The sequence below is a fragment of the Neopelma chrysocephalum genome, unplaced genomic scaffold, assembly GCF_003984885.1.
Source record: "Neopelma chrysocephalum unplaced genomic scaffold, ASM398488v2 Primary Assembly neopelma1_86, whole genome shotgun sequence".
Taxonomy (NCBI): Eukaryota; Metazoa; Chordata; class Aves; order Passeriformes; family Pipridae; genus Neopelma; species Neopelma chrysocephalum.
The window spans coordinates 175,683-203,424 of NW_020897748.1; the positions used below are offsets into that span (position 1 = coordinate 175,683).

At 35.5% G+C, this 27,742-nt stretch overlaps 1 protein-coding gene across 2 annotated transcripts in view; it reads right to left on the reverse strand.

Annotated features, from left to right (window-relative positions):
• Positions 1 to 2,377: 2,377 nt before the first annotated feature.
• EMC2 (ER membrane protein complex subunit 2) overlaps positions 2,378 to 27,742 on the reverse strand; it is a 37,530-nt gene continuing 12,165 nt past the window's right edge. The window contains exons 5-11 of one of the 2 annotated variants that reach the window (XM_027692356.1): positions 24,575 to 24,632; positions 13,789 to 13,874; positions 13,560 to 13,619; positions 11,032 to 11,113; positions 9,796 to 9,906; positions 8,801 to 8,905; positions 2,378 to 2,775 (exon numbers count right to left, since the gene is read on the reverse strand). In XM_027692356.1, coding sequence (XP_027548157.1) covers positions 2,689 to 2,775; positions 8,801 to 8,905; positions 9,796 to 9,906; positions 11,032 to 11,113; positions 13,560 to 13,619; positions 13,789 to 13,874; positions 24,575 to 24,632 — 589 coding nt within the window. In that variant the 3' untranslated portion in view covers positions 2,378 to 2,688. The remainder of the gene's footprint in view (positions 2,776 to 8,800; positions 8,906 to 9,795; positions 9,907 to 11,031; positions 11,114 to 13,559; positions 13,620 to 13,788; positions 13,875 to 24,574; positions 24,633 to 27,742) is intronic. The other variant, XM_027692357.1, reaches the window with a different exon arrangement.

Here is a 27,742-nt window from a genome sequence, read left to right on the forward strand (position 1 = left end):
AAAGGTCCCAAGTTTTTGCTGTCAACTGAAACAATATGAAAGCATAGCCTTTTATTTTGGAATGAGGAGACTGCATGCTTGATAATAAATTTTTTGTGTAGCATTTGTCACTGTCAGAGCACAATACAAAATATAATCAAGTTCATTTGTTAATTAAGTAACCCATTCTTTGAAAACCTATTTTTTAATGCAACACAGTGTCAGTGACATTACAAAATGGTTTACTAGAACTGGAAAATTACTTTTATAAAAATCATATTATATCACAACTTCCCTTCTCAGCAAGCTCCTTGCTTGCTGAGACTGCATGGCATTTCATACAGTTATTTCCCATGCAGACAGAAGCTTTCTAATTAATTTTTTTTAATTTGAATATGGAAAAGACCCTCAACCTCCATTGCTTCAATTATGTAATTCTATCAGAGACTGCCCACGCATTTTCATAGGAGTAATTTATTTCACCTTTGAAGTAAACTTGAATTTGTCAGAAATATTTGCAAGGTCAACTTGTAAGCTCTACTATCTGGAAATTATGCCAAAATACACTCACAAATCAGAGTGCTAAATAGTAATTTCAAAAGATGATAAGCAGTAGTGAAAAGGTTCTAAGCAGCCAAATGCCATGAAATTTTTCATCTAATCACTGAAAACAAGAAACAGAACAAATTTTCTTACAGAGAAACTGATATATTACATAACCAAGTCTGACATTGTTATGTTAAAAGTTGCCTCTGAATAGAACATGTACAACACGTTCCAGCAGCACAGATACCAGCTGCACAAAAATACTGTGCTGCTGTTTTTTAATACCTTGGAGGTAAAATGTTATGCACTGCTTCAGTCTTCAGTACAGCTTCACACCATTTTTAATTTTATAGTGCAACCAAGTTACATGAGATGTAGGCAAAAGAGGAAAAAAACCACCTATGAGGGCCTAAAACTCTAGATGGCACACTCCTACAGTCAAAGACTACAAGTCTGAACAGAAATACACAGGCTTACGTATGATACTTCCTTGGTTTTCCTCCCAAAACATATACAATCTAGCCACAAATACTGTTCTGAGATCTGTTTGTGAATTATTATTATAAAAAGATCTGCACTATTCCCCCAGGTTAGAATTGGATGATTTAATATAACACTATGCAGTATTTGCAGTTTTGTATTTCAACATACAACTAATTCCCACGGCATAGCACCCATCCTGTCACACTATCATACTCCAACCTACTTTATGGACAACAGGGGTGAGATCTTAGGTGTTTCTTAAAGGCTCAGTCTCAGGCAACAACCAGGTCAGTTACACACATTTCCAAGCTTTGAACTCACAAAGAAAGTTTTTGTTGCTGCTTTAAGAAGGAGCTCAGCTTTGTTTCACTACATCAAGTCCAGGATCATAAAAAGGACATTTTGGTATATAGCCTTTAACCCACCCATCTATATAGAGTAGGCAGTATAAAATCTAAAAGTCAAATCACGATGGTGACAGTCATGAAAACTACATTGCAATATTTTTATTAGAATTTGCCAAGGATATGTTGCTGCTGTTATGCAATCTTACTGAAGCTGTAATAAATGAGATGATAGCTGTGCAACTGAATTGCCACAGTAGACATCTGAACAACGTCCAGAATGATCAGAACTGCAAAATGCATGAATTAGGATGTTTGACTAATTATCTGAGTAAATAAACCAGTGCCTAAAGACAAACACAGTATGGATTTACAGTGTGCTAGATGCTTCATGCTGATGGTGTGACAAACACTATCCTCCAGTCAGTACAAGGCAGTTGAACAAGCTGTCTCATCTCATCCTTGCAGTGCAGTTCCCCCTGGTTACTGTGGAGATAATGCACCAGCTACCCCACAGTGAAGGAGTGCCGAGACCGCAGGCACCGAATAAGCACAGACAAGCACATGCAGACTTGCATTCAGGTGGTTTTGAAATTCATGATGTGGAACATATGTGCAACAAAGGACACGGAGGAGGAATAAAAAAAGTGCATATGCATATACTGAGTGGAGAATTACACGGACATGGAAGCATTTGCCCACAAAACCACAGAGAAAAATGTCTTTGGCCATAAGCCACTACAAGAGCACCTCTGGAGCCAAGTACACAACCAAGTTTTCTCCTTTTCTACAGTACTGGAAATCAACTCACTAAGAAAACCGTAAACATCAACTTTTTTTTTCTCTACTACAGTGTATTCATAATCACTCCTTGCTGTATGGTAAACATTTTCCAGAAAATGCACATCAGTAGCACACTTTTCCTCTTAAATATGCAAATAAGACAAAAGTGTTTAACATATGTTATTAATCTACATATATAAATTCATAATTTCCATTTGCAAGACCAATAAATCACTATTTTCTTAAATCATTTAACAAGTTTATTTCTACAAATTATGGCTTAGAAGCAGGTACTGTAGGTACAAAAAATCTGAAGAAAATGATGTGCAGCATGTAATTTCTTTATGTTTTCTACGTGGATAAAATTATTTATTTCAGTGGGTATTCATCACATTTCTTATAGCAGCAATAAATAGGCATTCTACTTTTCATAAAATGTTATCTTATATAGGACGTTAATCAATACAAAATTAACTTTTAACAGCACTACAGTAACATAACCCACAGGTTGAGCATGGTATTGAAAAATTTCATATTGGATCTCTGTGCCAAACTAAGACTGAGTGATTTGCAGGGTCTCCAACATGTCTTCCACTGCCTTCAAAGAGTATTTAGTTTCTTTCTTACTGCGACCTGCAAACTAAACAAGAAAGAAAGGATTGTTATAAGTCATACATCAGAAATTCTGTGCACAGATCCTGTGAAAATAACAGTTCCAAACATGAAATATAACAAATTAACTCTATTCATTACAAACTTTAGAGGACAGCACTAAAACTCAGAATTTTTACCACAATACAAGCTATATCACCCTCCCTCTGTGAAGCAATGAAAAATTACTTAATAGTAGAACTCAATGTCACTAATTTGCTCTGAATTTAAATATTCTGTGCTAATACTCCACTTTGAAATTTAACATTTATCTGAACAGAGATCTTCACGTTGTTTTGTTTGCTCTGCAAACTTTAACATAAATTTTATTTCAGACTTATTTTTATGCAATCCAAGTTAGATTATATTAATAATTTAAATAGTAGCAAGACTTAGACTTGTTATTAAAGCCAATCTTTTTTCTATTTTTGTTATAGCTAGTCAGAGAAAAGTTCTACTTATCAAAATCCACTATAAAATAGTCCAGACAACATATAATTATATTTTGTGGTTCAAAGTAACTGTGAGTGATGTCCTTGTAGTTGATTGTAGCCTACTATTACAACAGCAATTTCAGGGAACATTCAAAATAAAGTCTGTTCTGATAAGAAAGAAAGACACAGTGTAATAAATACTACTAATGGCTTTAGATTTCCTAAGACACATGCAGCCAATTGGGAAAGGAAGTGGTACAAGGACTGGGGATGCTGACCACCCCATGCTGACCTCAAAAGAGTTTCTCTAATAGTACTGACAATTCCCATCACTCATCAGCCATATCTAACACAGTGGATTTATGGACTAGGTTGGTGTTCAGTCAAATGAAACTCTTGACTACTTTTAATACACCTGCACTAAAAAGTTTTGCATTTGGGATTGGGAGGGGTGGTGAAGAAATTACAGAAGCAGTAACTATAACTTGCTTGTAGTAAAAAAGCCTATTCTCTACTTAAATGTTAACATCTAAACACTAAATAAATTTTCAATTTGATGGTTTTCATTTCAAATACCACTGGTATCTCGCATATTTAGTCCTTGATTTATAATGTGTCCCTTCTCTCTTGTAATTAACTTAATTCAGCAAACTCTTCATGGCCTGTTAAGAAAGATTAAATCATCAAACCCAGGTAATATCACACCAGCAACAAGCTGCAGGACCTGTTAACCTGCTTTTGACCCCCAGGCTACAATCTAATACTGGGATCCCCAATCAGCACTGAGTTTTTAAAAAAATAGTTTTGGCACACTAAATGATAAGCTATTGCAAATTAAATAGTTAGAAGAAAGAAATTTTGTTACTGTGGCAACACTTTATACTTAAGAGATATACTGAAAATACCATATTTTCATATTTAATATTTCCAGGTGACTAACTGATGTGCTATGTTTTGATTCCAGTAGTATGCATAAACCCACTCTTCATGTTGTGGAGTTTCCACAGTGACCTGCAATAGTCAGAGGAAAATCCAAGATTTCTTAACACGCTTCGGAGTGAGAGAAGCAATTTTTGCTTAGATCTGACTGAATATAATATCCTCTTTTTGTTCACAGTAAACAGATACTTGGGGATTCCAAATCCTTTCACAAATATAAGTTAAAAAACAGAACTCAAAACCTCAACTGAAAAATTGTTTCAAATTCAAAACATTGAGAAATTTCAATAAAAAGCAGAGAAGCCTAAACATACGGTGTTCAAAAAGCACATTTGGCAAGACACATAGAAAGCATGCAGAGAAAAGTTTCAAAATAAGAGAACTTTTCCTTATTCTCTTCATGGACAGTGAAAGCAAAACTGACGTAAGAAGTCAGTTTAAAGAAACGCTACTTGATAATTTCAAGAGCAGTTGCCTTCATGATACTGACATATAGTTTAAGCTGAACAAGTAAAACCAAACTCTGCATCATAACAAACAGAAGTACACTTGGAAATGTAATCACTTCAAATTTGCCCTGACAAACAATTATTTTGTCTATTCTGCCATTATACAGCAATTTGACTGATTGAGCTGGAATCCATTTCTTAAAATCATGATTTAATTTTCTGTTTCCCAAATGGTTAGTAACAAAATCACCCCTCTCCAGCCATAAATAACACATAGCTTGCTAACACAGAAGAATTTAGCAATGTACCCAAAAAGCATGTATCTGGAAAATTACTATGAGTAGGATCACATTAAAGATTCTTGTGAGCATTAATCAAACCTGTCTGCCTCTGCTGAAATGCTTCTGCCAGGGGACATGCTAAACCAATTACCTAATTGAACAGCACCAGGTAGCCACATTTTGTTTCGATCTTAAAGTAACTGTGACTCATGTCCTCAGTCAGAACAGATAGAAGTCCTTTGCAGGGTCTGCATGGACAGAATAGTCCAGTTTCCCAGTGGTAAGGCAAAACTAGGCTGATAATAATAACTTTTAGAATAGCAAGTACTTCACTAATTTCTGAAATAAAAATTAAAATTAAATTTTATTTGGTTTTGGTTTTTTTTTTCCCACCCAGTCAACTAAATTTAAGAGGCCTGAGAATAATGACCCTTTTTTCAAAGGATGTGCTGGCAGTCAGGAATTCCAGCTCCATAGAGCAGCTCTAGCAACAAAACCTTTCTGTCTTCCTGCAGAAGTTTACATTTCTCCTAGATTAGACACAGATGAGAAGTACTAATCAGCATGGATGGTTACATATTTAAGATCAAAATAAATATATTAACCAGATGTCACATATCTGTGCTTTTCAGAAAATTATTTAACTATTCTGTATCATCGTGTTTTCCTGTAAAGACACTGCTACATGGTCTAACCAACAGTGGTGAAATAAAGGTTTCCTTTTTATACTCGAATATTGCTTTCTTTAAATGACAATAAACTAAAAAGTTCTGATTTTATGCAGGAATGCATAGGAAAAGCAAAAATCAAGTTCCAAAGTAAACTGCCTGAATGACAGAATAAATTGAAAGAAGGGGACCAGTAGAAATATTTCAAGTAAATTGCATATAAAATAAAATGATAATAAAAAACCCCAGCAACTATAGCCAGTATTTTGAAAAAATAAAGGCAGCTTCCCAGAATTACTGAGAAAACTGCTGGTAATTCAAGTTCGAATTCAAACTGGAAATGGGGAAAGATCTCGCTGCAAGACAATTGCTCAAAAGTAAATTTTTGAATTAATAATCTCATAATTTAAAGGCACAAAGTTATATATCAGGATTCCCAATGCACCTTATTCTCTAGAACATGACCACCAGAAATATTTCATTTAGCAGTATGAGAAGGTCCAACCAATAAAACAAGCCAATGCCAAACCCAACAAGCTCTTAAGGCTCTTACTTTACAGGTGGATAACACATGGAAAGTTGGGAGGATTTATAGAGATAATATAACTAGCTTAAAATCTGGCTTAAAACCCCTCCATTAAGGGAGGAACACTGTAAGGGCTTCCCCTGGCACAAGTGACCAAGGTTTTATCCTCAGGTCCAAATGATAACATTTTCCAACCGCTCAGCTCACCAAGGGAGCAACAAATCAATGCTGACTCACAGGGGAAACCAACTACATCACCAAACACCATTTGCTGTAGCCACTGGATGCCACAAGTCTCTAAACACAGACTGGAGCAGCCAAACACTCCTGCAGCCCTGTAACAAGATCAGGAGGGATGGGCTGGGGCGACCCTGCGCAGCCGAGTCATTAGAGCTTTTCCCAGGACTTCTGTGAAGAGGAAGGGGTGTTCACCCCACTTACTTGCCAGATCTCAGCTTGAGCACTTATATTTTCTCAATAGCTAAGTTTTCCCTGTGATTCCAATCACACACTTCACTTTATGTCCCAAAGAGCTAACAAGAGTAGCTGAAGTATGCAACGTATCACAAATGAATGAAGTCATAAAGAAGTTATGACATGTGTTTTACATATCTATAGATAGATAGATAGATAGATAGATAGAGAGATAGATAGATATAGATATAGATATATAGATACATTAGTTGTGTTAATGTGGACTGTTCCGGTAAGCATCAAACAAAAATGCTAAATGTAGGATCCAAAAGAACTCCATGAAAAACAGAAAAAAAATTTTTTTTTCAAACAACCCTCAAAAAAACCCAACAAACCCCCACACACCTAGAAACCCCCCCAGCACCACCACCACTCCCAATAAAATTCATGTTTTATTAGAGACACTGTGTGATGTTAACAGAAAGCCATGTGGAGAGAAAGAAAAAAAACAAAACAAAACCCAGGCACTCGTATCTTGCTGTGAATCAATTACATACAAACTGTCATAATTAAACATTCATTATATTTAGAACCAGGAGATGCCTATTTCTAGGTCTTCCAGGTCATTCCACAGCCAACACTGGTTTTACATTTCCATCCTGACACACCTGAAAGTCTTAACAGGTGCTTTGAACTTCAGTCACAATATTTACTTAGAACAAAGTGCAAATCCACTCTAATCTAAGTAGTTTATTCCATTAAGATGTAAAGCACGAGATAGTAGTTTTCACTAAAAATCCACACATCTTTTAAAACCTGTTTTGTTCTATCAGTGGTGAGTCCACAGTGAATTCCATTCTTCAAGGGGTTTTTTGTGGGTGTTTGATTCTTTTGGTTGGGGTTTTTTTGTGTTTTTTCTTTTTCTTTTTTTAATTCTGCAATACTTGAGTTTTCCATCAGCATTATGCTTACAGGCATGTCGGACATACTTCAGTCAAAAGAAGCCCTGGTTATTTATGGGACATCAGACATCAGTTAATTCATACACACCTTGCCATCATGAGCAAGTAAGTGGTTTATTAAAGCAGAGAGTCATTTAAAGAGCAAAAGAGAGAAATAAACTTTAGGCACACAAGTATAAAATCCTTAATTATATACTCAGGGTTACAGTATTCTTCACTGTAAAGTACAGTCAGAGGCTACAGGGCCAATTAGGAGAAATGGAAAATACCTCTAAGTTGGAATACATTGAAAACGTGTTAGCCCCAAGAAGCTGCACAGTTGGCAAGGAACTGATATACAATGTGTACTAAGAAAACTTCATTGGCCATAAAAGGAAAATTTAATTTAATTCCATAATAGATGGAGCTGGTAAAAAGGCCATTTGGTAGTATTAATCATTAAATAGTAGCAACAGGAGAAAAATTAAATATGAGGTTCCAATACTGAAATATTGCAGGAAGAAAGGCATGTTACATGCATATAAAGTCTTTGCTTTTAATATCAACATTTTTGCCCAAAAAAAAGTTCTGGGGAGAATTGGACAGGACTACTTATATATAAACTTCAATTGGTAGATTATTAAGAATACTTGTAAGAGAGTCAAATAGACAAACTATATTTGGGATGCATAGACAGCAGAATCTATGTCCTAACACGTGTTTTCATTCAGAGTTATAGAAAGGAATAGAGACTTAAAATACACTAGAAAATACAAAATTTTAAGCATAATTTTTCAAAGAGTTGAAAAGACTCCTAATGACTTCAGCAAGCTTTGATTGTGGCCTACAAATTCTACATTTTCACAATTCAACGGGCATTTTTCTACAAAACTACCCAAAACCAACTTCAGTCACAATTTCTAAGGTAATTATTAGAAACATCATTAAATTTGATTTTGAAAGGTCAGAGTAAACTCAAGGAAAATAAAATTCTAGAATTTCTATTTCTTTTTTAGTAAAATAGAAGCGGGTAACAAAGTCACTCTAAGAATTAAGGCACACCAAGTTTTATTAAAATAGCTGTAGAACCAAGTCAACGTTACACTAGTCTACATTCAGTTAATGTCAGTAGAAAAAAATCTGTTTAAAACTATTAAGTAAATAATACTAATTAATAAATGGAAAATATCAACCTTATATTAATTATGGCTTCTAGGAAATCAAACAAGTAGAATGCAAAAAAATCCAAGCAAATGATGCTGGTTTACATGTCATACCTCACCTCTTGAACAGCAGCTGATAAAAGGGCAGAAAAGAACTATACAGCACGTTAAGAATATCATAAAGCAACGATGTACTAACCTGGTATGCTCTGTTTATTTGGTTTGCTGCCCAGCTGGCATATTTCATATTATCCTTTTTCATTTTTGCACTTGCTTTTGGATTGGAAGCAATATGACTGGCAGACTAGGAATACAATAAAATAAGAACAAAAACCAGTGTAACTATAAAATTTACGTGCATTGAATAAACTGAGAACATTCAGCATCTTTGCAGTTCTAGTCCCAGACACAGTGACAGTGGAAAAAGACAAAAAAATTTTAAAAGTTGCTGGCAAACAGTATCCAGATAAGAAGCAGCTACACTTCTTAAACAAGTGTTTGTTCTAATTAAAGCTACACTAGACTGAAGTTCAGTTGTGTATTGAGTTAAGAACCAAACATGGACATGATCAGCTAATCATGATCAGCTAATCCAATTTGCTTTTCCTAAAGTCAGAGTTATGGATTAGTTTTCCCCATTCAATGTGTTACCAGTGATAGTATAAAATATGTCATTTGTGTGTCCAAACTGCCATTAAAAACATGACATTCCTTCCTGTGGCATCACAAAACACATTTTAAAAGCAGGTAAGACTCTACATAAACTACGGCCACCTTCACCTGAAAAAATAAAAAATATTACTTAAAAACTAAACTCATCTCAGAGACTTTTTCACTTACATAAATAAATCCACTATGCAAGGAACCAGTGCTACTGTGCTGGTACTCTTCAGCAGTTCATCATCTTGCAGAGAGGAATATGACTTTAAATCCTTTTCCAAGAACATACTTTTATGTGCCAATAATTACAATTCTTTGGAAAACACAGGCAAGACTTAAGGGTAAGAGCACTTCAAGTAAGGAGTACTTACTGGCACAAAATTGTCCATAGCCAGTATTAAAACAGTGTTAATAATATGAGCTATTAAGTTAAACCAACAGGGGGAAAAAACCAAACCAGCAAATGGTAAAGGATAATACACATGCATAGACATATTCAAAATGATAACATGGAAAATATATAATCATGCTTACCATGTAAAGTCCAAACAGAGCTCTCATATTTCTGTTGTTAAGCTTCAGTGCTTGTGCAAAATACTTTCTTGATAGCTCAAGGTTTTCAAGACCCCCTTGAGTGTATTTAACCTGTAAAAATGATAAGGTCTTGGAACTTGCATGTCATTCATACCTCAGGCATTTGCTCTGAAGCAAAGATATTATGAAAATTCACTTCAAGTTTGTTTCACGTGGTATTTCAAATCAGAGAGTCCTACCAAAGGCCAAATACTGGCTTGAGAGAAATCCAAGGTTTTCTCATTATATGAATTTTAAAATACTTCACTATAGGAGAAAAAAAAGCCAGCATTAATTAATTAATTTATTGCTACAAGAATCAAAAGTGATTATTTTGCACCTATAAAGACTTAAAACCTTGGGATAGTCTATGAAAAGTAGTACAAACTTTAAAGCTAAATTCTGACTACCAGAAATCCACACTGACCCCGTGTTCCCTCAGCTTGCAGGACACCAGTACACAAACCACCACAATGCCTTTCATTATGTATTCAACTGCAAAACAGCACACAAAGTTTAGAGGATTACTCCATTGATTTTTCTATTCATTTTGCCAGTTATTAGATCAACAAAAAGAGGGATAAATACTAGAAGACACGTTCACAGTCTTTCTACCCAAAAGCTACTTAGACTTTCAAGTTTTATTAACCCAATTTTATCCACATTAACAAATTAAACCCAACCTAAGGACTTATCAGTACAATTTAGAAAAAAAAAATATACTCTGGAAAAGAAAAACAAGACTGCAAATGGCTAAAACCTTGAGCTAAAACTTCTAAGTTTACCTCTAGTTTTCACCTCTCTTCCGCCAGTGCTCCTTCAGGCAAAATTTTGTATGTGGATTCCAAGATCTGACTCCACAGTAACAGGCAATACATCATAACCTTCTAAGCAGCATTGTTGTGGAACTTTAACTTCTCATGCACTTAATTTGAAAAGTGCATAAACACTTCAACAAGAAAAGTTCATTTAAAATGAGTTTTTATCTACAATAATTCCTGCCCTAACTCTTAGCTTAGTCACAGTGAGTAAGAAAACACAGTTTTCTTAACTTGTTCAGTTCTATGAGATGTCAACGTTCTCTGTATACTCTTTTAAATCTCCCAGGGAAAAATTAAAGAAACCATTTTCACCACTTCTGTAACATAAAAACAGAAAATGTAGTCAAACATAATTGATTTCTCTGAAAATACCTACTTCAGCATATTGCTGACAATATAAGTGGTTGTGTGGATTAGTCATCATAAGCTCCTCTAAGCAGAAGGCTGCCTTTGCATAGCTGAGGAATATAAAAAACAGTGACAAAATGAAACAAGAATATGTGGCTCTTTGCTTCAGTTTTTTTTACAGCACAATAAAAGTCTAACTTCCCCCCCTATAAAATCGTGATTCACAATTAATAAAAATGTTTCATTTTTAAATTATGTTTGGAACCAAATTACTCTTTTTACATTATAGACAGGGAAAAAATACACAAAATCTAATAGTCTGAGTATACATGGAACAGCTCATGGAAAGAATTTAATATCCTAATCTCTCATTAATAAGTGCCATTTCTTATCAACAAGAGTGATGAGTAATAACAGGAATTAGATACTATAAGGCAGTGAACTGAGACTACAAATTAATTCATTTTTTCCCTACAAGAAAATTCTGAGGATCCACAAACCAAGTTACAGACCAGAGCATTTACACTGACAGTTAACTTTATCAACCATAGAAGTGAGATTAAAAAAAACATACTAAGAACAGTTCAAATCTATGTATGCAAACAGCATCAGACCAAATGGGCAAAAACTTATCATTTAAAAAGACTAGCCCTTGGGGTTTTTTGGTGAAAGCTTTCAGAAAGAATTTTTTCAGAAAGAATTAAGAAGTCAAGCTCAAAATCTAGGTTTATTTAGAAGAATCTTAGCTTCATAATCTTTCAACTAATAGAAGTTTCTGCAGAATTTGCATTGTCTACAGATATGTGATAGCATTATTCCACAGTTTACATGACAGGATTCTAAAATTCAGAGATGCAATGTTTATAATGGCAGTGTGGGTAGATATTTAATACAGCAGCAAGACTTTAGGGTAAGAGCACTTAGAAATTATAAGACAGTATTAAACCATGTAATCTGTAAAATCTTGTATCTTAAAATAAATATACTGAGGTTTTCTGCCATGCATGATATGATACTCGTGTACCTATTTTAATTTGGAGATAAAAGGATAGCCACCAAAAGCAGAAGTCACAGTTCTCATTGCAGAACAGTGCAGAACTGAGGACTGTATAAATCTTGTATATCTATGTGTGCTTATGAACAACAATAAGTGCATGGTGATTTCACAAGCCAGACTAAATTTGTGAGCCCGATAAAATAAATAAGCTGACAAACTGTCTTCTTTTTTAAAAATTAACTAACTGCTTTTTAGCCAAGAGCCCAATTTTTTCCCCATTTAATCATCGAAATAATGATAATGATACTCATAGAAGTACAGCGAGCAGAGTAAATTCTTTCAATGAACTGAAGAGAGTTTTATATATTATTTTTTATTGGAATTACAGACCAAGACTAATACAAGCAAAAGCAATTTCTTTCTCAGGTTTTATTGCACAATTTGGTAATAAATATTATAGCAAAAAAACCCCAAACCCAATAATGGAATACGTATGTTTGCACCACTCTATCATTCACTTTCGTACCGACAGATTTGACAAGCTTAAATACCCTTCTAGTCAATTTTTTTTTTAATAGCTATTTTCTTGGAAAAGTGGCTGGTAAATTTCCTCAAACAAATGGAAATCTGGATATCAAAATTCTAGATTATTCCTTAGGCCTAAGTCAGCATTTAAAAGAGTTTAGTAATTATTTTCTTTGAGAATGGGGTGGAAGGAAAGGTGACAGGGGAACAATTTTTTCATCACAGTGAGAATAGCTATTTCTTCCTTGACAATTTGATTCTTTTACTACCCTCTGGAAAGGAAGGAAGGAAACAATGTGATATAATTCAGGCTGGGCTGAAGAACTAAAGAAAGAGAGGGAAAAAAAAAGATACGCCTTTGGGTGGAGGTTAGAATTAATGCTGGGATATTAGAAAACTTGCACTAAGGCTTTGAGCTAATCCTCTCACACTGGGATTTCCTCCTGTCACTACAGCAATAAAAAAAGCTAACAAAAACATTAAATATCCAATAAGCAAGTTACTACAACATTCAGCATTCTTGACTGCATTGGGTTTTGTACCCAGGCGACCAGATGCCTCTAACTCTGGATCCATGTTTTCCTTTGTCTTTTTTTTTAAAGGTTACTAAAAGTTCTTGGAGAGGTAGGCTAAAAGAAAATCAGAATTTCAGATGCTGTGATCTACTGATTTTAGAAGTAAAGAATTTAACATATCTAAAAAGTAAAATACATCACTTGAATGAAAAATAAGAGGAAGTAAGTGCTGTTCCCTGCTACATTCAAACCACTTCTTTTAAAATATCAGATTTTTAAAAATCACTGAAACATACAGGTAATTAAGTAAACTGTTTCCATTTTAAAATCAAATGCCTTCTTAAAGCTTTTGGTAGTCAAATAAGGTTGGTAATTATTTCCTGTTGATGCCTGTTATATTGGAAATGAGATAACATACTTTGTAACAGTAGTCCTTCAAAAAAAACCACTGAGGTTTTTGACTTACACAGAGTGGATTTCAAATTAACAGTTTTTATGTGGACTTAGCAAACAACTTACTCATGTTCATTGATGTAAAGCTCTGCAAGTTCATGCCAAGCTTCTTGGTCTCCAACAAATCTGTATAAAGACAAGAAAGGAAAAAAGGAAAAAAGGAAAGAATGTGCAAGGGATTCTGTAAATGATCAGCATGGAAGCAAAAGCGTAAATTAAATGCAAATTCCATTTTAATTAAAAAGATTTATCAGAATAGCAAAACACAATCCGTATTTTCTTGTAAGACACTCACTGTTCCAGATACTCATTCAGCTCTCGGATGGCCTCGAGATTTTTCCCCTGGGCTTTTCGAATGGCAATCTTACGCTTTCTTGCTGCCTACGGATTGACATTAATAAAGGATTAGGCCTCATAATTCCCTGGGTTTTTGTAAGGAAAGCAATTTGACTGTGCAAATTATTATCTCAATACCACTGGAATTCCATTGCAGAGAAACTGCTAGGTTGAAGTTTATAAACATACCCTATGACATCCCACTGAGAAATTGAAAACCTCTCCTTACAATCACATTATGTAGGCTTTTCTTTGGAGGCACAAACTGTATGCATTATTTCATTCAAATAAATGACTGTCCAGATTCCGGTAATTACAAAACAGCAGGGGATGCTAATCTTCAGCCATTCCAAAGACCCCCATCTTTTCATTCACAAGATCCGTGCCTATAGAGGAGAAATGGCCACTGAGTCTTAGAGAATCCCACAGATGCATCTGGGTTTCCATAGCATAAGTGTGGCTTCCAGCCATTTAAAAATATTCTTGTTGGAGTGCTGAATGCCATCTTTAATTAATGTTAAATACACACCAATTTCCTAAACAAGTCTCTCATCGTTCTTGGAGCAGAAAGCAGACTCTGCAATGTAAAGAGAATACAAAATAGCCATTTCAATGGCAAAACCTGAGCAGTGCTTTGATATGTGGGTGTTTTTATATTTTTTAAATTGAAATACAAGTTATAAGAATTATAATATATTTCAGTCTTGAAGTCCATAAATGTTGTTACAGACCATCAGGAGAAAAGATATACAGAATTCTTATAGTTGATTATTCTGTACTCCAATCCAATATTCCAGCTTCTGAAGGATGTTGGTTACAGTTTTCAGGCCTCTAGGCTGTGAATCTTACAGATTATTCTGAGTTGGAGGGGACCCATGAGGATCATCAAGTCCAGCTCTGAAGTGAATGGCCCATAAAGGGATCAAATCCACAACCTTGGTGTTATTAGCACCATGCTCTAACCAACTGAGAATCAAGATACACTTGAGGTATGATTCAAAACAACAGAAATCTTCCCAGTTCGGAGCAAACAGCACCACACCTTGGCCAGCCTGAAAGTCATCAGATCGGGAATCCGAGAGAATGAAAGTAAAATCTAATTCTGGCATAACATGCCTCAAAGAACAAACACCATCAGCCTCCTGCCTCAACAATAATCCCTGTTCTCCTGGGTGATCACAACCACTGCAGTCAGACATGAGATGCCATTTCTCCATGAGATAACATTAATGACAAAAAAATATAAAGCACACTTTTCTGGTAACTAAGGTCCACTGCTTATTCCCTTCATAGCTCTCATCCGATTTCATATCCTAATAAAGAGTTTATACAGTTGGGTATCACCTTACAGAAGCCTTGATAGCATGGGAATGGACAACTCTTTAGCAAAATCCTAAATTATTTTAATATTTCAATTTCAAATAGCTCTGAAATCAATTTCTTCATGATGTTCACATCATGAAGTTCACAGTTAAGTTCACAGCCACATATACCCTGAAAGAGTTCTTTTATTTTTACAGTATTTTAAACATAACTACAGTCCTAAATAATTTCTTATCCTTTGATCATCATTTGAACAAGTCAACTGCTTCCAAAAGAGGAGAGTGGCAAACTAGTTCAGGCACTAAAATAGCCCAGACAGAAATACTTTTAACACTGACTCTAGGTTTATTCTTTCCTTTGAGTTCACCCCCTTTACTTCCCCATGAACACCTATTCGATAAAAATTCAGTGAAAACAACTCAACATCACTCTTCTGCTTAAACGTAAGGCACACGCAGGGAGAAGACTCATCAGAACAACCAGAGGACAAATCAGGACACAGGCAGTGTGGTGGGTTTATCCACGGTCATTTTTTTTCCCCACTGTTTCTTTGTCAAACTGCAACCTGTGAAGTTACATACACCATTTTACTTTTACTGGCAGACACTTGGCTAAAAGCCATAAACGGAAATTTTAACTGCTGACACATCACTGTAACACGGTTTATTTTATTTTTGCTTTTTCGTTATTTAAATAAAGATAGCAGCATAACTAAACTTATTTTGATCTCAGAGGTCTTTTCCAACCTGGTTGATTCTATGATTCTATGATTTTCTTTAAATACAAAAAGAATAATCCCACAAACTTATCATACTGCTATTACTAAACAAAACCACAAAGTAACAACAACAACAACAACAACAAAAACCCGATCAAAACCACTGTTCTCTATCATGTTTTATGAAGAGTTCTCACAGCATTTCGTAAAGCAGGTCACCCCCTTGCTATGGTGGGAACACCAGGGCAGCGTTAACTCACTATCCAAAGCTGGTATTATCCACAGCCCAGTGACCTGCTCACTGTGCCCGAAATAGGAGAGAAGGAAAAGTGGGGATAACAGCTTGCACAGCCACAGGAGTGTATCATGCAGCTACAGCCTACAGAGACAGAGGTTTTTTTGCAGGTAACAGGCTATCGACTTCAGAATATAGCTCTTGGATTAACAATTTGGTTGTTATCTTCAAAATTTAAAGAAAAAGAAATCAAGAGTGATCAAAAGTAAACTCTTGAGAGCTAAAATAATCTATTATAAAATCAATCAACTCATATGACAACTTAATTTGCAATGGCAAACAGGACCAGTCTACGTAAGTCACCCTCCTCTTTGTTATTGAGGCAACCCCTTCAATCACATCCAAGTTAGTCCTCCAAAAGAGCCTGGAAACAGATTTTTCTCCATGGCTGCTTTATTTCTTACCCACAGCACTCCCAAGTAACATAAATCACTGGAGCCTCAAGACATTATTTTATGAAAAGCTACATCTATTTCTAGTCACAAATATAAATTGATGTTTACCTATAGCAAGCAAGTCATCTAATGCAATCAAATAATCAGGACAGAAGCATTAGACATAATTAACATGTTCTGGTGGTTGCACTTAGGAGTTAAACTAATTACATATACATTTGACAGAATCTCCCTGCTGCATCAAATCCCAGAAAAATTTCTTCCAAATTACACTTTTGTTTCTTATTTAAGGAAAAATAGTATTTAAACTTCCTTTTTTATCCACCTTCCTTATCACCAAAAACAAAGCAGCATCAAATCTGTGCTCTCGTCACCCTAAAAAATGCTGGGATAACTTTACTTACAGAGAACTCTGAGTTTACAAAAGAGAGGCTCAACCACTCACAACAGTGCTGATAAACAGAGGAGCAAAAAATGTTGTATAGTAGCACAGAATTTTTGAAATTCTCTTTAAACACAATGGAAACAAGTCAATGAGGATGCAGAGGTTATTTTAAAGCAATTTCTAACATTTTTCCATCACATAAATAAAACCATAAAGCCAAGATACATACACACAGGTGTTCAATAAATCTGAAGTATTCAGATCTCTGATTCACAGGAGTGATATGACAGGTGAAAAAATAAACACATGAAAACAAATTACTATTGCTTTTATTTGTATTCACAGACTACTCTCCCATTTGACTTCCTAGTTTTTCTTTGAATCATAAAGTCTAGCAAGTTTTCTTAAAATAAAACCCCAAATTCAATGACTCCAGTAGTCAATACCTCAAGAAAAATATATACAACAAGGCCTGCACTACAAGCAAAACATGCACTGTTTTGTGTGCTGCAGACTTCTAATTCTTGTTCTGATTTATATTGCCCCTGAGCTCCCTGTGTGCATCAGCTTAAGTGCTGCTCTGTGAGCTGGGGCTCACACATGGTGTGCTTGCAGAGCATCCTGAGGACAGCAGCATAACCAATGAGGATTTACACACACAGCATCAATTTTTCTTTATTTCCATACAAATTAAAAAAAAGGCTTTACTGAGCAAAACCACTGCCAACACTAATAACCACTTTACCAGACAAAACCAGTTATTTGATAAGAAAAGCCAGACTCCTACCAATTCTACAGAAGCTCTACCTAGCATTTATTTCATATATCCAATTTATTATCTGCCTTACAGCCAGCTGATATAAGAAAACCAGGCAATTTCATGTTTTATTATGTTTAAGGCCCTTTTTACCAAAACCCTCAAAATACAAATTCACTTTAGGGTACCTGTTGCAAGATACTAAAAAACTGCAAAATGCAGAGTACAAATCTGTTCAATCATTAATTTCAAGTCCACCAAGAATATCAATGAGAAATCTATTTTTAATTATAGGGATGGGAGATTATTTTGAAATCTAAGAAGCCTACTAAAATAGTCACAACAATTGCACTGATAAAGATAAAAAAATAACATTCCAGAGGTTCATTTCAGTTCTTCACAACAGTAACATTTTTAAGAACAAGTCTCATACAAAAATTAACTCAATCTCCCTTCTCCTTCAACTTTAAGCGAAAAGGAAAAGGCAAAACTTTCTGTGCTATAACAAGATCGGCAGTTTGTGACCATGCAGATCCTATGACATGAATTTCCCCCTATCAATTTTCCAGAGTTTAAAAAAACCACTAGAATGGTTATTGGTTGATTCTGTAAATGCAGAATTCTTAATTGAAAGATATATGCATCTTAAAGAAATACTTACACTGTAATCAGTATCATATGGACTAATGAACTTCAGTATGTACATATTTATTAAACAGTGAACCTTTCTAAGCTATTTCTTTTAAAGACTAATAATCCTCAATCTGGCACAAGAACTAATCCTATATTTGTCATGATTCCTTTTAATTATCATTAAGTAGACTGAGAATGAAGTGAGGACTTGAACATTTATCAACTTCTGCATTTTATCAGTAAAACATACCAACAGAAAGTCTAGGACTGTTCTAAATTTCATGGCTGCAAAGAAAGTACCAGTAGGAGAACCTTCAGGGACTGACAGTGTAAGAAAGAAACAATTTCCTATCTGTGTAACTATTAGAGCATTAAACAAATAATTTTTCATCGTAAAAAGAAATTTTTCATTTTTTTAACATTTTAGAAAATGTGTATTTGATCTAAGAGTTTGATACATCAAAATATTTTCCTTCAAACTGCAATATGCAAACCAAAACAGAAGTGTAAACAGATACAACAAAGATACAGGGAAAGCATTACACAGATATCAAAAAATACCACATCATCTGAATACAACCACAATAACAAATGTACTCTTACCAGACTTCAGAGTTTTTCGAAGTTAGTCATGGAAGACAGTTAAATCAGGGTACATCTTGCAAACCTATACAGGCACAGAGCTGCTGAGTTCAAGCTGCTTCTTTAGGGACAATGTCAAAGCAAGACAACTTTTTACAGAATTCTAGGGGGGATCCAATAAACAGCCTGTAAAGTCTAACATCAGCATACTGGTAGAAGTTATAAAGGCTAAAAAAACTAAAGCCTGGAATTGCAAAACATGAAAACTGTTATATGTCAAAAAAAAGTAAGAACTGTTTACACAGAGGAAAGTGAGGCTTCCCTAACCTACTGGAGTTCTTCGAGGGGACACTAAGAGTGTGGATGAATAAAGATCCATTTAAAAGTCAACTTTGACCTAAAAAATAATTTCAACACGATGTCTCACTCTGAAGCTGAAAGCTCTGAAGGAAACTAAGATGCCACAGTCTAACAGGGCAAGGTGTTCATGTGGATAAATAAATTAGTCAACAGGTATAAAATAGAGGAGGAAAAGAGTTCTCTGCACCAAGAACCCAAAAATCACCTGTACTAAAAACTACTCCTCAGCAAACTCATAACTAACAAGGGAAGTAATAGTGATGTAAAATTAAATTATGATAAGGAGTTATTTAAATATAAAGAACAAAAGCCAACAGCAAAGAATAGCATTCAGAATAATGAATATCAGCATGATAAAACAGCATCTGAAATTTAATATTGATAAAGGGTTACATATAGGATAAAACAATACTAATTTAACATACACAGAAAAGCTGTCTGAATTTGTCCAGGGACAAATTAGGAGGGAGATGCTGGAGTTGCAACAAACAGTTCTATAAAATATCAGTTCAATGTTCAGAACATATCTTAAAAACATCCAAAAACCCTGCCCCAAAACTCCAAACTGAAAATACTGTGATACTGGAATTATCAGAAAAGAATATAGAAGAGAACAAATCACTGGCACCATTTTGTTACTTGTAACTCCTTAATACTCTTGTATTTTTTAATACTGACTGCTGTTCTGTCCTCTTATCTCTCACCCAAATATAGGGAAAAAAACCCAGAAATGACACTTGGAACAGCAACAGGTTTTCAAGGCACAGAATGGAAACAAGAAATGATGGACATTAGGACTTCTTAAGCTTACAGGGAAGAAAAGAGTAAAACCTCTCTAAAGTCATGAGCATTAATAAAGTGAGCAGAAAACAACTGTCAACAGTAACAAATGAATGTAGAGCATTAATTAATAAATTACAAAATTTAATTTCTCAATGATGTTGTAGACACAGGCCAGCAAACTTTCACAAGTTTAAAAATAAATCTATGTAGAAATTTCATGAAGAGCTATTAAAAACAGAGTTGGCACTTCTGGCAAGGAAAATTGCAACATGAATAGAAACTGGTAGAACAGACCAGAGCATACTGTGATTGCCCTGTCTTATACTCTTCTGGTATCTGCTATTGGTCACTGTCAGGCACAGGACAACTAATATGGACTTTTGCCATGACTCAAGGACAGCTGTTCTTATGTTCTCAAATACTTAATTTCAAGGGACAAAATCTCCATCAGCATTTAAAAGAGACTCCAAACATGGGAAAAATGGTGGAATGCACTCTGCTCTCTCACTTCACCGATCATGACTGAAGAAGAAGAAAAAAAAACCCTGCAAACATAAGTGATGCTCTGTCAAAAGCAAAACACACTTCTTTAGAAACCACATAGTGCATTCACAGCTTAACCATCAGTTCTCACTGGGAACTAACCAAAGGGGCAGCTGCAGTTCTTCACATCTCTCACCAACTCTATCCTGTATCAGACATAGTGCCGAGCTCTTTGACCCCCTTTAAAACTACCACCATACACATTTAGGTTTAGGACTAGTTGTGTCTTTCCTGGCAGTGCTGCCAATATACTTAATGAAACATACACATCACCTCAGAAAATCCCCTCTATTAGCAGATATTTCATTTGGTGAACAATTTTCCTCTTTGCAACTTAGAGCATCCCACAGGTCAATGTACAAAGCTGCAAGATCGTCACAGGATGTCTCTGTTCAAAATGAATGCACAGCTACTCCAGCAATTTTAAGGAATTATCACAGTTCAGGTAACAAACAGATATCCAATGCTCAAACTTAGTGGTCATTATTCTAATCTTATTTACTAGAGACAAGGAGCTGAGGGGAAAAAAGTTACCTATATAGTCAGTGGTGGTAATGCACAATCACAGAAAGAAATAAACCTGGATGTTCATGAAATATATTGCTGACTATTTACATGATACTAAGGACTAAGATTTTGCTCTGAATCTTTCCAGTATTCTGTATCCCCATAGGTCTTCAATCACCTCCTGTGCCTCTTCTGAAAGATGTCTTTCTACAGCTTGTCTACAAAAAGAATCTCTCAATAGTACGGGAAAGTGTAATTTCATGTGACCATATGCATACACTTGTTCCTGTCCACTCCCAGAGCTGTTAGTGAATTATTTTATAAACACTGGAAGATACCACCTTCACTCAGAACACCATCTTATTACGAAAATTTTAACTTTTAATTCTTTGTTCACACAATTTCATTACTAAACCTATGAAGTTAATGAGATTATTCATAAGCCCTCAGCTAAGCAAGCATACAGAGTGTCATCTTGTATTAAAAGCTTAGTTGAAAAAGTGGCAAGAAAAACAGCAGAGGAATTATCCTGATGGAGACATCAGATTTTCTGTGGATTAGAATTAAGGCAGAACTGTGTGTCTTATCTCACTTTCCCCTGGTGTTGACCAAATGCTCTGCAATTGTCTTGATAGCTGAGCTGAACAATCAGGAGAAACTGCAGATGCAGCAGGATGACAGTGGAGTGGGACAGACACCAGTTTAAGTCTTGACACATGAACTCAATTTCTGTTCTCATCAAGAATCTTCTTTGCACTCCTGGACAGGCTACCTCAAGAAGGGCCCAACTGCTGCCTAACTAAAAGTCTTTTCTCTAAAGCAGAGCAGAACAAGGATTTCTCAATGAAATACATTAACAGTAAAAACAAACAAAAAAGTCCTTATACCAACACTACTAAAAAAACGACCCTCTTTTTGTTGTTCAGAAACAGAATAAGCATTTTATCTGAAGATCTACAAACAATTTAGTCACTATACAGCATCAATATAAAGATTTTCAATTGGATACTACATGAAATCTTAATAAAAAAGGCCCTGCAATAGAAAATATTATGCAGCCTTCATAACAGAGTAATCTGCCAGCCTGAGCTCTAATATGCCTTCATTTTAACAAAATGGACAAAAATGGAAAAGGTTCCAAATCTCGTGCTATTGAAATGTATGCAAGTTGTGCAGTTCAAAGGAGTCACATTTCATTCCTTAATGTTAGTCTTTAGAAGAGAGAGATCATTACTCAAAGTCTACATGCTTTGAAAAATAAAACAAAATCTCTGAAGTGACATTAACATTGCTCCATTGTCAAATGAGTCATCTTTTTCAGCAAGTAAGCTCAGAGTGAGATAAAACATTGAGAGATGATATTTTAAAAACAAAGACCATTTTGAGTTCTATCATAAGGCATGAAATTAAATAATTACTGTTATCTTAATTTCAGCGTTTGGCAAGCAACAAAACCTCATCCAGAAGTGTAAATGTCCATTTACATAATTTGAGTTCAAAGTTCACTTTTCATACTGGAAAAGACTGCTATGTGTCTAAGAGAAATAATTTTTTGGAAAAGCTTTTCCCATGCTTCTATTTGATCAGTCAACACAAGGTATGATGTTTACATGATTCATGTGAACAAATGTCTATGTTTCACTTCAAGGACTTGCCAAAATGTCTAATGTATATGAGCAACTCCATGTGTCAGAAGACCAGAAGAAATGTCTATAAGGTAAGGTGAGTGTCAAGGCAAACTCAGCAACAGTTGCTTTTTTAAAATCTTGAAATATTTATCTTCTACAGCAGCCACATGTCTTCATGGAAATAATTAACAGGTAAAAGACACACAGAAATCTGCACATGACAATTTATCAAAACTTTCTACTTACCCTTCATTCTTCACATGTAAGGCTTACCCAACCTATTCTACAGCTATACAGCAAAGAACTTCCACTTTGCATTTGACACTCTCCAATTCTATTCTCAGATCTTAAGAAATCCAACCATGCAACTGTTCTAATATTTACAACTTCTGCTTCTAAATATTACAACTTTATGGATCTTTATGATTTTGTTACAGAGAAAATCCAAATTAGGTAATAATCTTGCATTCTACTTATTTAAATGTATCATTTTGTTTTATAAAAACATCCAACAAACCACTCAGATGACGATAGCTATGTTGCAACAGCTGAAGAGTAAAATTGCCAGAAAGGCACACTTCAAAGATCTGTGGTCCAGAGAAGTCATTGTAATATGGTGCTCCGTTTTCCACTGGCATCAGCAAAAGGTCATAAAATGCACCTTGGTGACCTGTTCTTCTGACTTCACTGTAAAAGGTTCCATACATGGCTCTTACGACTTAGTGTCTCTGAAACTCTTCGGGCCATACACTCAACAAAATCCACCATTTACTGTGGACAGATACATGTCTTGGGCTCAAAACTTCTTGAGCTCCAACTTCTACTTCTCCAGGGAGAGTGAAAAATAAGAATGAAGAACTGAAATAGTTCTTTTTACTCTTGCACAAAGTGTCTCAGGTCTATCACTGCTAACAGACAGACTTAAACTTACCTATTGTCCGAGTGCTTAACTTGGTACTAAGGTTTTCAGATGTGTTGCCTTGAAAGTAACTTTCCAGTGGTTTGGGGTGTTTTTTATTGTTGCTGCTTGTTTTTTAATTTGTTTTGTGGATTTTTTAATGGTTTACTTACTTTAACTGATGGCACTTGATCTACATCCAGCTCTGGCATACCCTAGTTAATCCCAGTTATCTGTGTTTCTGTGGGTTTTCCCTGCCTGAATAGCACAGCCCATCATATAAGCTGACCAAAGAAAGGGAGAGGTTCAACACACACCTAGGAAAGTCTACCTGAGACTGCCAAAACATCTGCAATAGCCCAAGTATTACATTTACACAGAAGTTTACCCAATAAACAGTTCCTCAAAACCAAGTAACACAAACATGTACCCTCAATACTTTCCAACATGTCATATAAAATTTTGAAACTCCATTGTTTCTTCATATTTCTATTTTTTATCCTTATGTGAAAAAAACGCATGAAAATATACTGCAACAAGTTTCTCTAGACTTTTATTTTGGCATCTAATAGCTCACTGTGGCTTCCACAACCAGTATTCGAAAAATGCTTAAAAGAACAGTACAGTCTGTCTCACATTTTGTTCTATACGATTGGCATGCTTTATACATTTTGATTCAAGAGCTAGTAAAGTGTCCCAGACAATAAATCAAAATAGGTGCTATTTAAGCACTACCTGAGTGTATTCACAGTTAATCTTAAAGTAAGATAAAGCATTAGGAATACAATAAAATGAAGGTAACATAGGTTATTATACTAGGAAACTAAAGGAAACAAACACAGTAATACAGACACACGTTTTTCCATAGTGAGACATAGAAAATAGTTACAATTTCAAACAACAAAACATTTCAGTTTAGAATTATCTTTTAAACTTACTGTATTAGTTGAATCTTCTTGTAAAATTCTATCATATAACTGGATAGCGTCATCATACCTGTTCAAAGAAATTATTTGCATTTATTTCTGCTAAGACAGAATTCCTGACTTTTTGACTGTCCTTGCAATAGTTAATAACCCACCTGCACTTCTTATACTGAAATATAATACACATATACTAAACAAACTATATTTATAAAAAAATCTTTTGAGTGAGTGCTAAATATCAACAGCAGTATTTTATGTCGCCAAGTTAAAAAAACCACATGGTAATTATTTTATGGAATACTGTTTCAGCAGCAACTTAGATATTTTATATCCAATATCTTACTCTCCTGACCTCTCTTCTTCTATACCCAACAGATCCAACCATCACATCCCTACTCTCCCTTTCACATCTCCCAAGAAACAGAAACTCCAAAATTTGAAAGGCCATCCAAAATAATGACATTTCATTTCACTGTTATAATTTAAAACTTCATGTAAGTTTCTTCTGTTGTGACTTTTAAAAAGTAAAAGCAGCTGCATACATCAAACTGAAAAGATTCACAGAAGAATCTACCCCAGAATATAACATAAGTCTTGAAAGAAAATGTTTTCCACCATAATTTTTTATATATTTTTTTAATTAATTAATTCTGCTATTTGAAGTATGCTCAAAACAGGTTACTTCAGGCTCTGTGAGCACTTCAAACCTCCTGGGAAAAAGATCTGTGTGTTCAGTCAGCAGTGTACATGACCAAAACTTGACAAATGAAATAATTCAATTCAAAACACCTTTGACTACACAGCTGTTGTGCTATCACCACAGAACCAGAGCATACATTGTGTCCTCAGGTATAGTTTGACAAGTTGTTTTTCAGTGGTACTGCTGATTGATTTTTGAGGATACACATTCCTTCTCACCTCAGACACTCATTTACATACTCTCACTGTTCTGTAGGCACTGCTGACATAAGCACAGCTCAGCTGTCCAGTCCAGTTACCATAAGGTATGAGAGGAAATGTGAAAGGAAGCACAAAAGCAGAAACGAGCAGAAGGTGACTGCTACAGACTTTAGCAGATGTGCTGTAAAATGCTGTATTTGTGTTCTCTGTTAGTTGCTACCTTATCAAATGCATTTTAGAAGACTGAACATGGTGGCCATAATCCCAGCTTTACATGGTGAAGTTCCAGGATATTATTATTTTGATTAGCAAGTGTCTACAAGGATGTCTCAGTCTATGGGGATGTTCTTCACGGTTTCCTCTTCCTGTTGGGGAAAGCAGGACCCTTCTTAGATCCTACAAGTCACTTAGAATTTAACAAGAAGTTCCCTTCTTCAATTGAAAATATGACCTAAGTTTTCCTAGACTTCTTTTATAGTCAGTGGAGACAGACAGGCTTCTCCAGGGCATGGCTTAGAGCATCTGCAGATGGATTCCTGCTCAAGACAACCCAAAGCTGAAACCTCTGTCTTTGACTTCTAGAGAAAATCTAGGAAGATGAAACCTCAGCTTTTGTTAATGCCTCTGCTCCCTGATACTCCAATCTCAAGGATCTGTCCTGACAGAGATCTTTTGTCAAGTAATTTGATGAGCACTTTCAAAAAACTGCAGTTCAATAGCACTTCACTACTGAAACCACACATAATGTTTGTGCGGCAGTCATCTCCCACAAAGATATGTTCCCATGCAATAACGTCTTCAATGCAGTCACATAAGCCTGAACTGAATTATAATCTATTGTACTTCTAAATAGGTTTCAGGAGGGGGGGAAATCTGCTGCCATTCTCTCACTGTCTTCCTATCCTATATAAAATGAAGACAAGAGAGTTAAGATTAATGGAAATTCTTCAAGAATACACATTTAATATAAAGCAAGTGTGAAACCTGGAATATCTAGTCACCTTGAGATGGCTCCTGTGGATGGAGTCCAGTTATTCCTTCTTTTTTGATTCATGCAGTGGACAATCACTGGTGGCTCATATCAAATACCATTTTCAAAGTTAATTTTGCAAGAATGTAACGGAAGAAAAACACTTGCTAAATAAATATATTTTAAAAACGCATTTAGGGTGTACTTCCAACTCCTTTGTATCAAGACGGCCCAAAGGCTCCAAACCTCACCAACTGTGTGCAAAATGGGGCACAGAACAGATCTGCCAGTATTCAAAGGCACTGAAAGCTGGAAGGCCTTCTCAACACCCAAGACAAGGGCTTCAGAACAGAATGTTGATATCAATTATGTAACCAAGGAGAAAGGTGGACAATAAAGGTCATCCTAAAGCCTTGAGGTCATTCATCTTGGAAAGATGAAAAGTTTTAAGCTGTTCACTATTTTAGTAATTCCTTTTAAACTTCGTATGTTATAACCATTCTACAGGATATTTCAAAAAGGTCAGTCTGATATTTGGACCCCTGGTGGCCTAGTGGTTAGCATGCAGGACTCTCACTGCTGCGACCCAGGTTCGATTCCCAGTCCCCCGGGCAGATGGAGCTCGTCAGCCCTGTGAGGCCATCCATCTATGAGAAGGTCACTCTAAACAAACCTACGTCCTGAGGACCTCACTGCCATTGTCCAAGCTCGCTTGGCCCCGGCAGATGAACCTTGGGATTAAAGGGTGGGCTCAGTTCAGCGCAGGCTGTGTCTCACCTAAAAAATCCATTGCGCAGGCTGGAAAGGTAAAAGACCTTTCCCCAAATCTTTGTTCGCGAAGACTGGCCATTAGTCTGATATTTAGGTTCTGCCATTCTACCCCATGTGTTTTTTGAGTTGTTTCTGTAAAAAACTCCATAGATTTAATCCTTATTAAGTTCATTTACCCACACTCAGAAAACAAGGGCAAAGAGCTGCACCCTGCAGTAACGAGGAGCACAGAAGAACAATTAAGGCGAAAAAATGATGGCACTTCTCTAGCTCTATGAGATGAAACATATACCTCACAGAATTTGCCAAAAAAGTGTGCAGTGTTTTACCGTATAAGGACTTACGCTGTCAAGTAAGAGATCTTTCTGGTCTAGGAAATCTGATAGGAAGATTGCAAAAATGAAACACTGCACAGGACCTGCAAAAATGTAACAGAGATGTCTAAAAATTATAATGTGATCATGGCACCACTGTTATTTCCTATAAAGAAACTGCCCAGCATTGTTTTGCTGTGACTTTGCCATGACTTCATGTTTTGC